Source organism: Pezoporus occidentalis, unplaced genomic scaffold, assembly GCF_034315485.1.
Source record: "Pezoporus occidentalis ecotype Australia unplaced genomic scaffold, CSIRO_AGI_Poc_V1 ctg7, whole genome shotgun sequence".
Taxonomy (NCBI): Eukaryota; Metazoa; Chordata; class Aves; order Psittaciformes; family Psittacidae; genus Pezoporus; species Pezoporus occidentalis.
In genome coordinates, this window is record NW_026916052.1 from 546,970 (window position 1) to 559,769 (window position 12,800).

A 12,800-nucleotide genomic window follows, 5' to 3' on the forward strand; every position below is an offset into this window, starting at 1 on the left:
TCCAGATTAGCGGCTCAGTCATCGGTTAGTTGGGTCTCTATTTTTTCTTTTGAAATTAATTTTTTTTCTTAAATCTGGTATTGCAGATGTACTTCTCAACAGTATTATAAACTCATGGGTGCTTTCCCTGTGTTATAATATCCTCACGATGGTCACAACCACCTTGTAAAGAAACAGTTCCTTACCCAAGTCTGTCTTCATTATAGGATTGTTTAGGAGCATCATCCTACAACTGCAGCCTGACCCCTCCACATGTCAGTGTCTCAGCAGTTTTGATTTGCAGATGTTGGAAAAAATTTCAGTGGTCACAAGGTCCCTTGCCTTGCTTTTATACTGGCTGCTTAGTTGCTCACACATCTTTAGTTTATTTAGTTTTTGAGGACCCCCAATCTTCCCTTAGAATTCAGAAACTGCCAGTCTGCTGGATCATTTCCTTTTGCCAGGGAGCAATTGGTTTTGTCAGTTTAGAGGTTAGATATACAGGCTGAGCTTGAAACTGAGGTTATTACAAGTGTGTACTACACAGTTCACTGAGATGGATTTCAGAAGATTTTTTGTTTCTTTTACATGCCAGTTATTATGGAGTGAACTTATGGTATTGTTGGTTGCAATGCATTCACAGGAAATACCTGTCTTCATAAAAAGTAGGGAAGGCTAATAGGCAGCAACTTATACATTGTGGGGTAATATTTTCAATACATTAAAGAAATTTTCTACTTCCCTGAGAAGCTGATTTTGGGGGGGACTAAAATAATATTGCCTGTTAGTTCAACTAGCACCTGTCCAGACATGAAAAGATGACCTGTAATGAAATAATTTGCAGTTATTCAGACATTAGTAATGTGTACATTTGTTTAAAGTGAGTGGCAAACAGTTTAGTCAAATCTTCATTATGAACCTATCTAGCCTGTACTTTCTTATATTATTAAAGACAAGTAGCTAATGAAGTTAAAACTGAACACTTTTTGTGCAAATCCAGGTTTGCATTTCAGACTTCCACAACATTGTTACAAGTGTTATTCTCAGTATCGTATTCTGTAAGTCATGCAGCAATCTAGCAAAGTAACAAAAAGTGTATTCCCATCTTCCATATGTTTTCCTAAAACTTTTTCAGGGATGTTTTCTTGCAGACTTTTTGGTGCATCAGATGATCTCTAATGGAAATAAAGTTCAGAGAGTTTTTCCACAGAGGGTTTTAAAGGTGGGAGGCATTACAGGTCAAGTTCAAGTAGAAAGCTATCTATTTTTACATCATATGCTTGTAACACAATAAATATTTGTAAAAGTTTGCTTGAGCTAGTAAGCACCACAAAAATAAGACAACAAGTTGGTGAGAAAAAATACTCCATGTACTGTTTCATAATTCATGTGACTACGTTAAAATGAAAGAGAGTAACATCTCTTGATGTTGATGTAAGGATGCAGAACAGCAAAGGGATTAAAGAATGATCAGTACCATGTCCATGAATGAAAATGAAAATGCAGATGAGATTTTTTAGTGTGAAACAAACCATCACGAGCCATAAATTTGCACACTGAATTAATTTCTGTTCTTGGATCCATGAGTAGCTGCTAATGCCTCATGTTTTCCATGCCTGCCAAGGAGGTTCCAAACTTCTTCCCTATCTCTGACAAGCAGACTTTGTTACTGTTTGATGTGACTTTGTCACTTCTAGCCTATACTGTTTTGAAAAACTCTACTTTAAAATACTATCCCATGAATTCAGAAAACACAGTGCCTAGGGATGCATAAGCTTTTGGCCTTAACTCCTTACAAGCATCACTGTATTCACTTCCTGGTGTCGAGGAAGAGCTAACTAACCAAACCCTACAAAGTCTGGTAGTCTGGTACAATTCTAATGGAAATAAGATTACTTCTTACCCCCTTCTCTCCCCACCCACATACCGTGCTGTGACAGATAGGGTCTCCGAGTTGAATGCTGTGTATTGCCTGTATACTGTCAATGTGTCAAGGGATGAGTTTCGGTATATAGAGAAGAATCTCATTCAGCTAATGTTTTGAATTTTTTATTCGTTTGTGCTCATTGGTTTGTGGTAATAGTTCTGTTCTGATTAGCTTTAGTGCTTTAAATTGGAACTTCCCAGATTCTACAGCTAACACTAGCCAGTGGTGTTTATTGTAGTTGCAGGTTTAGTACTATTGCCTGCTACAAGATGAGAGCCTAATATTCCTGTCAGCCTGTACTTTAGCCTTTCTAGTTCTGGAGCTGGTGGCCTTTAGTTGCTGTTCACACAGGGCTATGTGGTTCTGGGATAGGGAAATTCTGGAACAGTCTCCTCACTGGAATGGTGGGGAGAAGAAAATAGAGTCCATCCCAAGTGTGAGTTTTATTTTATCAACAGCAGAATATAGGGAGAGGTGCCAGTAACTGTAATGTATTAAATTCAGAGATACAAGAGATCCTTATCCTGTGCATTTCAAGGTTTTAGACAAGTGGCTCTGACTGAGGAGTTCCTTAATACTGGTTAGAGGCAGCAGCAGATTGGGCAATAAAGACAGTGTGGGTAGTAAATGGATATATAGAAGGATCATAAGAGCTTGGCTGTAAGTACCTCGTAAGACATCTGATTAGCTCAGGACCTAGCTCAGGTTTACAAAGGCATTTGAGCTTTGAAGGATTGCAGTCATGCTCTTAATATGATTCCCAGAATCACTTGCATAACTTCATTGTCTCAGTCCCATTACCTGGCATAGCAGTAAGCAGTTTCATAAATCCCGTAAGGCACTTATAATGTATTTTTAATTTGTCCCTGTAAGCTTTTCTGTAGAAGCGAGTGCACACACATTTTATATAAAGCCTTCTGTCTTTTTCCTCTTGCATGTGGGCACTCATAAGGAAAAAAAAAATTAGATCTTTCTGAGATTCCCCCATCAAAATGCCTTGCAGTCAAAAGTGCTATTTTTATTAAATGGAAGTGTTTGTGAAATTTTTCTAGCTTTGTTGAAAATCCTAATATTTTTATCAAAATACAAGATGCACCAGTGCTGTGTTTGTAGAATGTGAATATGTTTCTGAAACATTTGTGAGAAACATGGACCTGAAAAAGTCAGTGACATTTTTTGGCAGGCTTAGGGAAGGAAGAGTTTTCCCTAAAATTTTTCTCGGCAGATTAAAAAAGATTGTCCAACAAATGAGATGTAAAACATAAAAGGAATTTTGCTTTATTATTTAGATTCTTCTGGGGAAAGCATAGTGTAGTAGTTTCACCAAGATGAAATCTGGTTTGCATGTCAAAATTTGCATGTCAAAATGTCCTATTAGAATTTATCTAGTAGGACATCATGAGCCTTTAACAGCTATAATATCTTAAGTTGCACTGCCACATGCCCATTTTGGTGAAGGGCTGCCTAGCTTGGCCTGTCAGTGGAAGACACAAGAGAGCTCCTCTGCTTTTCCTTTGTTTCTAAAGCCTTGGAAAGAGGAAATATAATGTCCATCCACTGGCTGTGGGTTTCAGGAGGTGATGCACCATCCCAGTGATTCTCTTTCTCCTAGGTGTGCGCTGCCAGCCTCTAGCTAATCTTGTCCCAAATTATCTGCTCACACAAGGGATGTAGATGCCACTGTAATACAAGATTAATACCCACAGCCATTCCTCTTTCTTGTGTTGCCTGTTCCCCAGATGTGGGTACTGGAGTATTTGCTGTGCTCTGGGAAGCTCATTCATCTCCAGCACGCCCCAAGCAGTGTGACAGCTGTGCAGCCAGTGTCCTTCTGGGTGCATTGCTGCTGCACTGCTTTGCTTCTGTTGATCTGATAGATCAACAGATCTATCAAGATTTCTTGTTCAGGATTCTGTCTCATTCTCCACTGCCACCTGAAAAATAGGGAAGGTTGTATTTGCTCACATTTTGCTATGTTCAGATAGCCTTTGAAAGCTTCTTTCTCAGTCCTAACAAGCATTATTGATGTTAGCATGGTAAGCATGATTTAATTAGTATATAATAGAATAGAGTGGAAGGGATGATCATCCAGTCCAACTGTCTGATCAAGTCAGGGCTGACAGAAAGTTGAAGTGTGTTAAAGGCATTGTCCAAGTGCCTTTTAAACACTGACAGACCTGGGGCATTGATCACTTCTCTAGGAAGCCTGTTCTGGTATTTGACTGCTCTCTTGGTAAAGAAATGCAGTCTAAACCTCTCCGGGTGCAGCTTTGAGCCATTCCCATGTGTCCTGTCACTGGATCCCAGGAAGAAGAGATCAGCACTTCGGTCTCCACTTCCTCGCCTCTGGAAGCTGTAGAGAGCAATGAGTTCATCCCTCAGCTTCCTCCTCTCCAAAATAGACAAGCCCAAAGTCCTCAGCTAAGCGCCAGCTCTGTTGCCCTCATCTGGACACATTCAAGGACCTTCACATCCTTCTTAAATTGTGGGCCCCAGAAGTGCACATAGTGCTCAAGGTGAGGCCACACCAATGCTGAATACAGTGGGACCACCACCTCTTCTGACTGGCTATTTGTGCTGTGCTGATGCACCCCAGGATGCACCTCTTGGCTGCTGGGGCAGAGTGCTGACTCACACTGAGCCTGCTGCTGACCAGTACCCCAGATCCCTTTCTGCAGGGCTGCTCTCCAGCCACTCATCTCTCAGTTTAATGCGTGTGCCCAGCATTACTCTGTCCTAGGTGCAGAATCTGGGATTTTGACTTGCTAGGTTTCATCCCATTGATCACAGCCCAATGCTCCAATCTGTCTAGATACCACTGCAAGGCTTCCTGTCCCTCAAGAGAGTCAACAGCACCTCCCAGTTTAGTATCAACAGCAAACTTGCTAATGGTGCATTCAACTCATGCATCCAGATGGTTGATAAAAAACATCTGGTTGATAAATTGAACAGAATGGGCTCTCAGATTGAGCCTTGAGGAGCACTGCTGGTGAGTGGTTGCCAGACTGGTGTAGCCCTATTTACTACAACCCTTTGCGCTCTGCCCTTCAACCAGTTCTTCACCAAGCATTCCATGAACTACTTCAGAAGTAAGAGTTAAATATACACTACAAATGTAATTGAGTATGTCAGTGTACTGCTTGGAACTGAAAGGTGTTTGGAGCTAAACCTCTGGATTTAGTCACCAACTCCATCTTACCCAACAGTCTTCAAATAATTACCAGGCAAAGATAAAACCTTGGCTCCATAATTCAAAAGAGAAGACAGGAATGTAACATAATGATAAAAGACTTTGGTCTGGAGTGCACATCAGGATATAAATCATTAAGCAATTGTTTAGATGCAGTGTTTACTGGTTTCTTTTCCTAAAGTACATCTCATATTTAAGATAGATGAACTGAAGTTTGAAACCAGCTAAAAAGTAAACTTTTAAGTGTTGGTTTTTGTTTTTGTTTTCCTTCTCCTTATGATCTTCCTTCGATTATTTCATGGACATGTGTCCTATTTTAAAATAACGGAAAAAAGGCATTGTGAAATTTAAACTCTGATTGAACAGCTAGGATTTGTCAGTCTGACTTGATTCATATTCCATGGATGTGAGGTGCAGTATTAGCCCGCTAATTCCCTGTAATCTGCCACCTTGTTAACTGGTTGATCCCAAAAGAGAGAACAGATCTGTTAAAAGCAACGCTAACTTACAAGCTTGGCTGGCAGCTAAACAAATACAAATCAGTAAGACTCAAAAAAGAAATATATTTTATTATACTCACTTAAATTACATGTTAGAATTAAGAATGCAGCAGCTTTATGCAAGGCAAACTTGAATCTTTGTCACTTTGCTCCTGGCCTTTCACACTCAAGGAATCTTTTGACTCTTCAGCATTTAAAATGTCTTCTTTACCAGGAGAACTATGAAGATTTTTCTTAAATGTCTATTATTCTCCATGGCCCACAGCCCCACAGCAGTGTTTTGTAGGATTAGTGCAAATCAACTGTGTGAGATGTGTATGAAAGATGTAAGATAAGGATGTTTCTGTATGTTAATTCCTTTGGATCGTCATTTCAAAGCGCTGCATGAGAGACAGATCAGAAATTGCTGATGTGTCAGCTCCCTCCAGGAGGGACACTGATTTGCTGTCAAGTGGTTCAAATCAACAGAAAAAACATTGAATTCTATTTGTGCAAAAAAATGAATCTCCATGCCTCACAACGTACCTTGGGGGTGCTCTACTGTATTTTTAGTTCCCAGCATGCAATTAAAAAGCATAAATGATTGCTGGAGTTAGTCTTACCTGATTTTTGTGCCTTTTGAATGTCCTCTGGAGAAGATAAAATACCTTGTAACATTCTTCTTATTAATTAGTGTGTATAAGTCTTTAAAATATTTTTCTTACTCCTGCTCCTCTCTCCAGTTCAGTGCAGTGCATGCAGTAGGTGAATGAACACAAAATTCAAACACTTCTTTCTTTTACTTTTTTTTTCTTTTTCCAGGGGCACAATAAAATCATAATCTACAGCAGACCTGTATATTTTTGTATATTATGTGGCCTTATTTTGCTGCTAGATGCTGGATCTAAAGACACAAATCCTCCAGTTTATACAATGTATGGCTTGAAGCTCTTTTCGCCTAGATCTCTCCAGTCAGCCAGAGACCATGTAATAGGTGAGTCAATATTTTTCCTAGAACTGTAAAAATGAATTGAGTGCTAGCCAGAGAAGTCTGTGTTTTCCCATGTTGGCAGTCAAATGCACATTGTGGAGGCACAACTCTAAGTCAAATTGACAGAAACATTTGGAATGACTTAAGATGAGGGGGTCAGGGGACAGCTGGCAACCTTCCCTTATGTAAAAGGAGTTCTTAATGAAGGAAGGCTCATAGAAAAGTCTCTATAGAAAACTAAAAGTCACTGATGTTATTAGCAAAAGACATCATCTGTGAAATGCAGTTAATCTTTGTAAAGGCTTTTCTGTGCAGAGCAGTTACTGTGGAATAATCTGAGTTTTAAATGTAATGCCTAGAAGCTAATCCATGCCAAGTCCTCAGATGGGCATACTTCCATTCATGAGGAACACGCTTTTTCTAGATTTAATTTTATCTTGCTGTCCTTGTGATGTGTTAGTATGGAGCAGCCACTTCACAGTAGCTTTTCCAGCTGTTCCCTTCTGGAATTACTTTCTGCGGTGGCTGAGGATGTTCAGATATTGCCCCAAAATGGGACTGATGATCCTTTGGCACTAATTTGGAGTGGCCACAACTGGAAATACCCCATTCTGTCAGGACACTTCTTCCTGTAACACACTTGTAGTCTGTAAATGTAACGCTGCTGTAGTTGTGTCACAGATACTAGTGCTGAATTGGACTCAGTTCAAGTAGTGCCACACTGTTAGGTATGAAATAGAAAAATTTAAGTTTACATTAGAAGTTATGAAAACTTCCCTGTGTCATAGTATGCCAAAGATGACCTATTGCTTTGTGAATTTGGAACCAGGAAAGCCTACTGTAGTAGAGGAAAAACTTTGTGGTATTAAGTGTATGACCTTTGAGGTCTTTGTTCACCTGTGACTGTTGTACTTGCTTTTTGGTGTACTCAGGTCAGGCTATTACTGCCTGGAAGGCATACAATTTTAAGGAAAGGCTTCTGGTCCTTTAATGGGTTCACTGACTCCCAATTCTTCTTACCAGAAACAGGGGAATAATGAAGACATGCAGCTCACTTACTTTCATTAGCCTCTTTCATTATTTTCCTTTGGTCTCATTAAAGTTTCTTCTTACCTATTATTTTCTCTGCCTGTCAAAGGTGAACAGTAAAAATGCTGATAAATAATTCAACAGGAATCTTAAATGACACTTGGGATAGAGATAAATGAAAAACTATAGCAACCACTATAAGAAAACAGTGTGGTTATAAATGTGCTAATTTTGGGTGGCCTTGACAGCAATAGCAGAGCAGGTTCTTGACACAGGCTGAAGAGCATAGTGGAGGGAGGAAATACAGGCTCATGTCCCCATCTGGTATCTGTTCAGCAAGAGGGGGGAAGAAACCATTTCCCTTTGCTTGTCCCCAGTTCTTATTTTGTCATGGTGTATTTCTTCAAGTGGTCTCTGGTGCTGCACTTTGGCTAGTTCTTACTTTGTCTTTATGGGAGTCCCAGCTTCTGGCTGCTGTGAATCCTTGCAGGGGCTCACAGTGCAGATGCTTCTTTAAGCCATGGCAGTCTGGCATCCTCCAGCATCTTGCTGCACTGCGAATAGATTCACTTATGCACTGAAAGTATAGAAGTATTTGTTTTGGGCAATAAAATCAGGAGGGAAGTTGACTCCACTGAATACCAATGAAGTGTTGCTATCGTTTCGTGGTTTTACCTATATTCTGGATATTTTGGTTTCTCTTTAGTGTTCTGTCATCATATGGTGACTTTTTAATTTACATTTTACTCATGATTTATTGTAGCATTCAGAGTTGATATGTTGAGAAATCAAAGGATTTTTGATAATACATTACAAATACTGACGAAAAGAAAAAGTCTCTTATTTCAGGTGTTTACGACATACAGTAAGAAGCTAAAGTGATAGAAATCGTGGAAAGGAACTAGTGTGATGCTGCATGGTATACTATAATATGTCTTGAAAACAGGTTATAAAAAAATTAGTAAAAATGTGTTAGATGTGTAACCTAATTAAGAAATAGGGCCTCTGACAGGTCAATTTCTTTGCAAGTATCTGTTTAGGATCTGATTCTGTTTTATTTTAAATTTATAGTGGTTCTGCTATTGATTTGTATTGATTGGGGAATCACAGCTTGAACTCATTCTAACTATGGTTTTCATCTTGAATTCCTTATTCCAGTTGATCTTTTTGCTAGATTAACATATATAATGCAAGTAAGGGCACACACAGAGCCAGCCTTACTCCCTGGGTGCTAAAGGTGAGGTTAGTGACAAAAGTAGTTACCCACTCAGTCTATGAGAGGTTTTGTGGTGAAACCGTTTAAGCATTAGACAGACAAGGGAAATTATTTGGCAGACATTTCAGAAGAGTAAGTATGAGATGGTGGCAAAATTTTGTGATAGCAAGTCCTCTGCCTGCTACTTTCAGCAATGACAGAGCTTCTGTCAGGGGAAGAAAGCCTCTAAGACTGTTATCTATGGTATGTTCAGGAGGCAGAGAACAAGAAGACTGTTTCTCACTTAAATAATACTTCCCCCCCCCCACCACCACCCTGTGAAAAAGTTTTTATTATTACACAGCAAATGGACTAGTGCCCAAATAGGTATTTAAAAAAAAAATACCTAAATTTCTAAAATGCTTGCACTGACATTGCTACTGAATTTCCATTCTACATGTATTGACCCAAAATTTCCGAAGTCAAAACTTGTGTTTCCCTGCTACACTTACCTAGTAGCTACTTATTTAGAGGAAACCTTCAAGCAGCAGTGTTAAATGCCAGCAGCTCACATAAGCATCACTTAGTGGTTCAGCTTTTTAAGGTGTTTTTCTGTATGACAGTGTGTGACGTTTAAACAAATTCTCTCTGGAATTCATAATGCAATTCCAACTAATTAGTTACTTTAATCATCTGCTTGCCACAAGGGAAACTACTACTCATAAATTCAATCCTTTTGTCAGTGACAACTGTTTGTTTTCCTCTCTGGTATGCTCTTTGTGCAGGATGAGATAAACAAAGCTACCTTAGCTAAAGAAGTTGGTAGGATTATTCAAGTTATTAGTAGAGAGAGGGTGAGGTGAGGACACTGCTGTAGTGAAACAACTTTTCCTTAGTTTACATTCACCCCTGTATATTTTGGTCTATTGAGAGACAATGTCTCTGGTCTTGTCCTTCCTTTCCCTGTCCTTGTTCAGCTTTCTCTGAGGTTGCTACAGCAAAGGCAGTCAGTAGTCTAAGATGAGCTCTGCAAGTCCTTTTTCCAAGGAGCAAGATCTTCCATGAATTTCAGGAGTAAGGGAATAGTTGATCCCATGGCGAAACCACATGGCCTTCTGGTCAGTTTGCTGACATGCCTGATTGTCTGCCTTCAGGAGTGGTCATTGCTTGGCTTGGTGGAATATCTAAAATAAGAACAGATTAGTAAAGGAGTTTAATAATAGCATTTCCATGTGAAAAATGGAGAAGACGGTGTTTCCTTATGCTCATGTATGTGTAGTTTGTGCCAGCCGCAGGAAGTCACACTGAAGGGTGCATTGTGAATTCAAGTATATTTAAGTGAGACCGGTCTGGGTTTAACACTTGGGTATGTCATTTTTTCTCCCATGTTTGACTTCCTCAGCAAGATTTACAATGTTAGATATCAGTAGTGTACAATATGATAAAGAGAAAAGCTGTCAGATTAAACTTGGTGTATTGTTTTATTTTAGCACAAGATGCATTGGTAAGAGGAGCTGGGATTAAATATGAAATTAGCATTCAACAAAGAACACAGATACTATTGTTGCCCTCTTAAAATTGAACTGGAGTGGGAAGGAGAATAAATTGTACTAGTAATTTGTTTAATTTGCTTCTTATGAGAATGAATAGGAGGAAACTGCAGTCTTCCTGGCATGTAAACTAATACATTCTTGTTTACAAGGAAGGGTGGCTGACACACATCTCTTTCCTTCACCTTGCAGAACATTCTGGTACTAGTACAGTGAAGCAGTAAGGATATGATTAAACATGTGTGTGTGTGTCCTGGAAAGTCAACAGTATTGGAGACTTGGGTCAAGGGTGCATTTAGATGCTTTGCTAGACAACTGTGTGTAGCATTTTGTAGGGTGGAGCTGAGATTAAATGGATGGGAAGGAGGAGCGGTTGGAAATGAACAGAACATGACCAGTAGAACAACTACCTGAATTATGACTCCTGCTTTTCCCTAAAGCAGCCATTTAAATTAGCACTTCTGTATAGAAAGGAGCTATGTAAAGAGGTCAGACTGCGTTTCTCTACTGATTTTAACGCTCTTTCACCATAGTCAAAGTCTATCCTGTTTAGAAGCTGGGGAACTATTCTGGAGAAGTTTCACTATAGGTTTGCCCCATTTTTACATGCTGCTTTAAGTGTTCTCTGTTGATTGCTGGCAGAGGCAGGATACTGTGATAGTCAAGATACTTCAGATCTTAGCCATGAAAATATTTTTTGTTTCTACTGAATGGTTGCACCTGTGCTTGAACTGACACAGATTCAAGGGGGAAGGTCCAGAGTCTGCAAATTAAAATTTCTGTTCTTTAAATAGAACAAATATAACTTTGAAAGTGTAGGAGAACCAGTAAGGGGGTTATGTAAGGCTATTTCTTTTTGCCGCGGGTTTTACCCAAAATAAAGCTTAAAGTTAACCTCTGAGCTTTAGTTTCTTATATGTAATATAATAATTTATTTTGAATCCATGAGAAGGGAAGTGTAATCGTTGCTGTTAAGGTTGAGATATGTTCACTTGAATAATCTTCAGAATTTATTGCAACAATTTTTTATTCTGGTATGATGCATGTTTCTGTCCTCCATCCAATGTGATGTATGACTGTGTTATAACATATATCTTTTTTTTCTTTAGTGTTTTTATATTGCTTTCCTGCAATTTCTCTCCTTGGTCTTTTCCCTCAAATCAACACTTTTTGTATATATCTTTTGGAGCAAGTAGACATGTTGCTTTTTGGTGGTTCTGGTAAGTACCCAGCTGCAGCCTGAGCTATCCCTTTCTGGGTTTATAAACTTAGACTGGAGGATATTATTGCATGTTTTAAAGTACAGTGCATATTAAAGCTCAAACAGCTAATGGTAGTCATGTAGCATACTAATGAGAGCCCCTTGATTTGATTTCTTTCTTTATTTTGAAAAGTCACATGCAAGTTGAGCTATAGGCTGCAGAATATTTTTGACATTGAAGAGCTCTTTCCTGGTATATCTGATCTGAATCTTTACTATGCTGACAAAAAAAAACCAAAACTTCCCTTATTTTTCTTTTTCTTTTTTTTGTTAAAACTCCATTAAAAAAATAATAAAAAAATGCATTGTTCCATAGTGAGGCGTGTTCACAAGACATTGGATGTGTGATTTTTTTATCTGGTGTTATTTCAGTCAGAGGTTAAACAAGGCCCACGAGAGATGATGCATAGGGTTTTTTGGTTGGTAGTAGTAGGTTTTGGTTTTCATTATAACTTAAGTAACAGAGAAGGTTGGGGTGCATCTACACTGTCATATTGGCTTGGATGAGAAACAGACTTCCTCCTTGTTCTTCCTTACCATGTGTTTTGCACCATGGAATGGTGTTAGAGTATGCAAACCAGATTCCACTTGGATGAAGCTCAAAAGAAAGGTGCACTGTCAGGGTGCACCTACTACACTCCTAACACTAATGAGCATAGTCTGTGGGGCCTGACTAGAGACATTCTGCAGTAAGGCAGCTCAAGCATGTTTATCATGGATATGACATTCTCAGCATTATTAATCCCACAGACCCTTGCTTACTGCATCATTCTGCTTGCTACTGTAGATGTAGCCTTTGGCAAGTGGTTAAAACTAGTACAGATGATATGGGCATTCTTTGCTTTTTGTTTCAAATGCCATAGCTTACCTGGAGGAAGTACCATGTTGGATAAAGTCCTCATCCTGTCATTAATGATGATTCCAGTGTATGTTGAACCGTAATTAGAGAATGGTTTTGCAGCCCTATTGTTGAGACTGCTGAACTCCTAATTCTGTCTGACAGCTTTTCCTACCCTGCTTTTGGAAGCTCACAAAGGAGGTTATAGCAAGAGATCAGCTGGCATCCTTCTCTCTCCCTTTAAGTTTGTTCATGTAGCTTAATATGCTTCAAATCATGGTTCACCAAGCGAGTTAGGATGCTTTTAGATGATATCAGAGCCTGTGTCACAGGAGAGCAAGGGAAGGAGGAAAACTCCACA

The 12,800-nt window shown here is 39.2% G+C and overlaps 1 protein-coding gene across 1 annotated transcript in view; it reads left to right on the plus strand.

Moving 5' to 3' along the window:
* Positions 1 to 12,800, plus strand: part of PCNX2 (pecanex 2) — a 154,671-nt gene that overhangs the window by 41,488 nt on the left and 100,383 nt on the right. The window contains exons 13-14 of the mRNA XM_062641709.1: positions 6,398 to 6,569; positions 11,450 to 11,560. Coding sequence (XP_062497693.1) covers positions 6,398 to 6,569; positions 11,450 to 11,560 — 283 coding nt within the window. The remainder of the gene's footprint in view (positions 1 to 6,397; positions 6,570 to 11,449; positions 11,561 to 12,800) is intronic.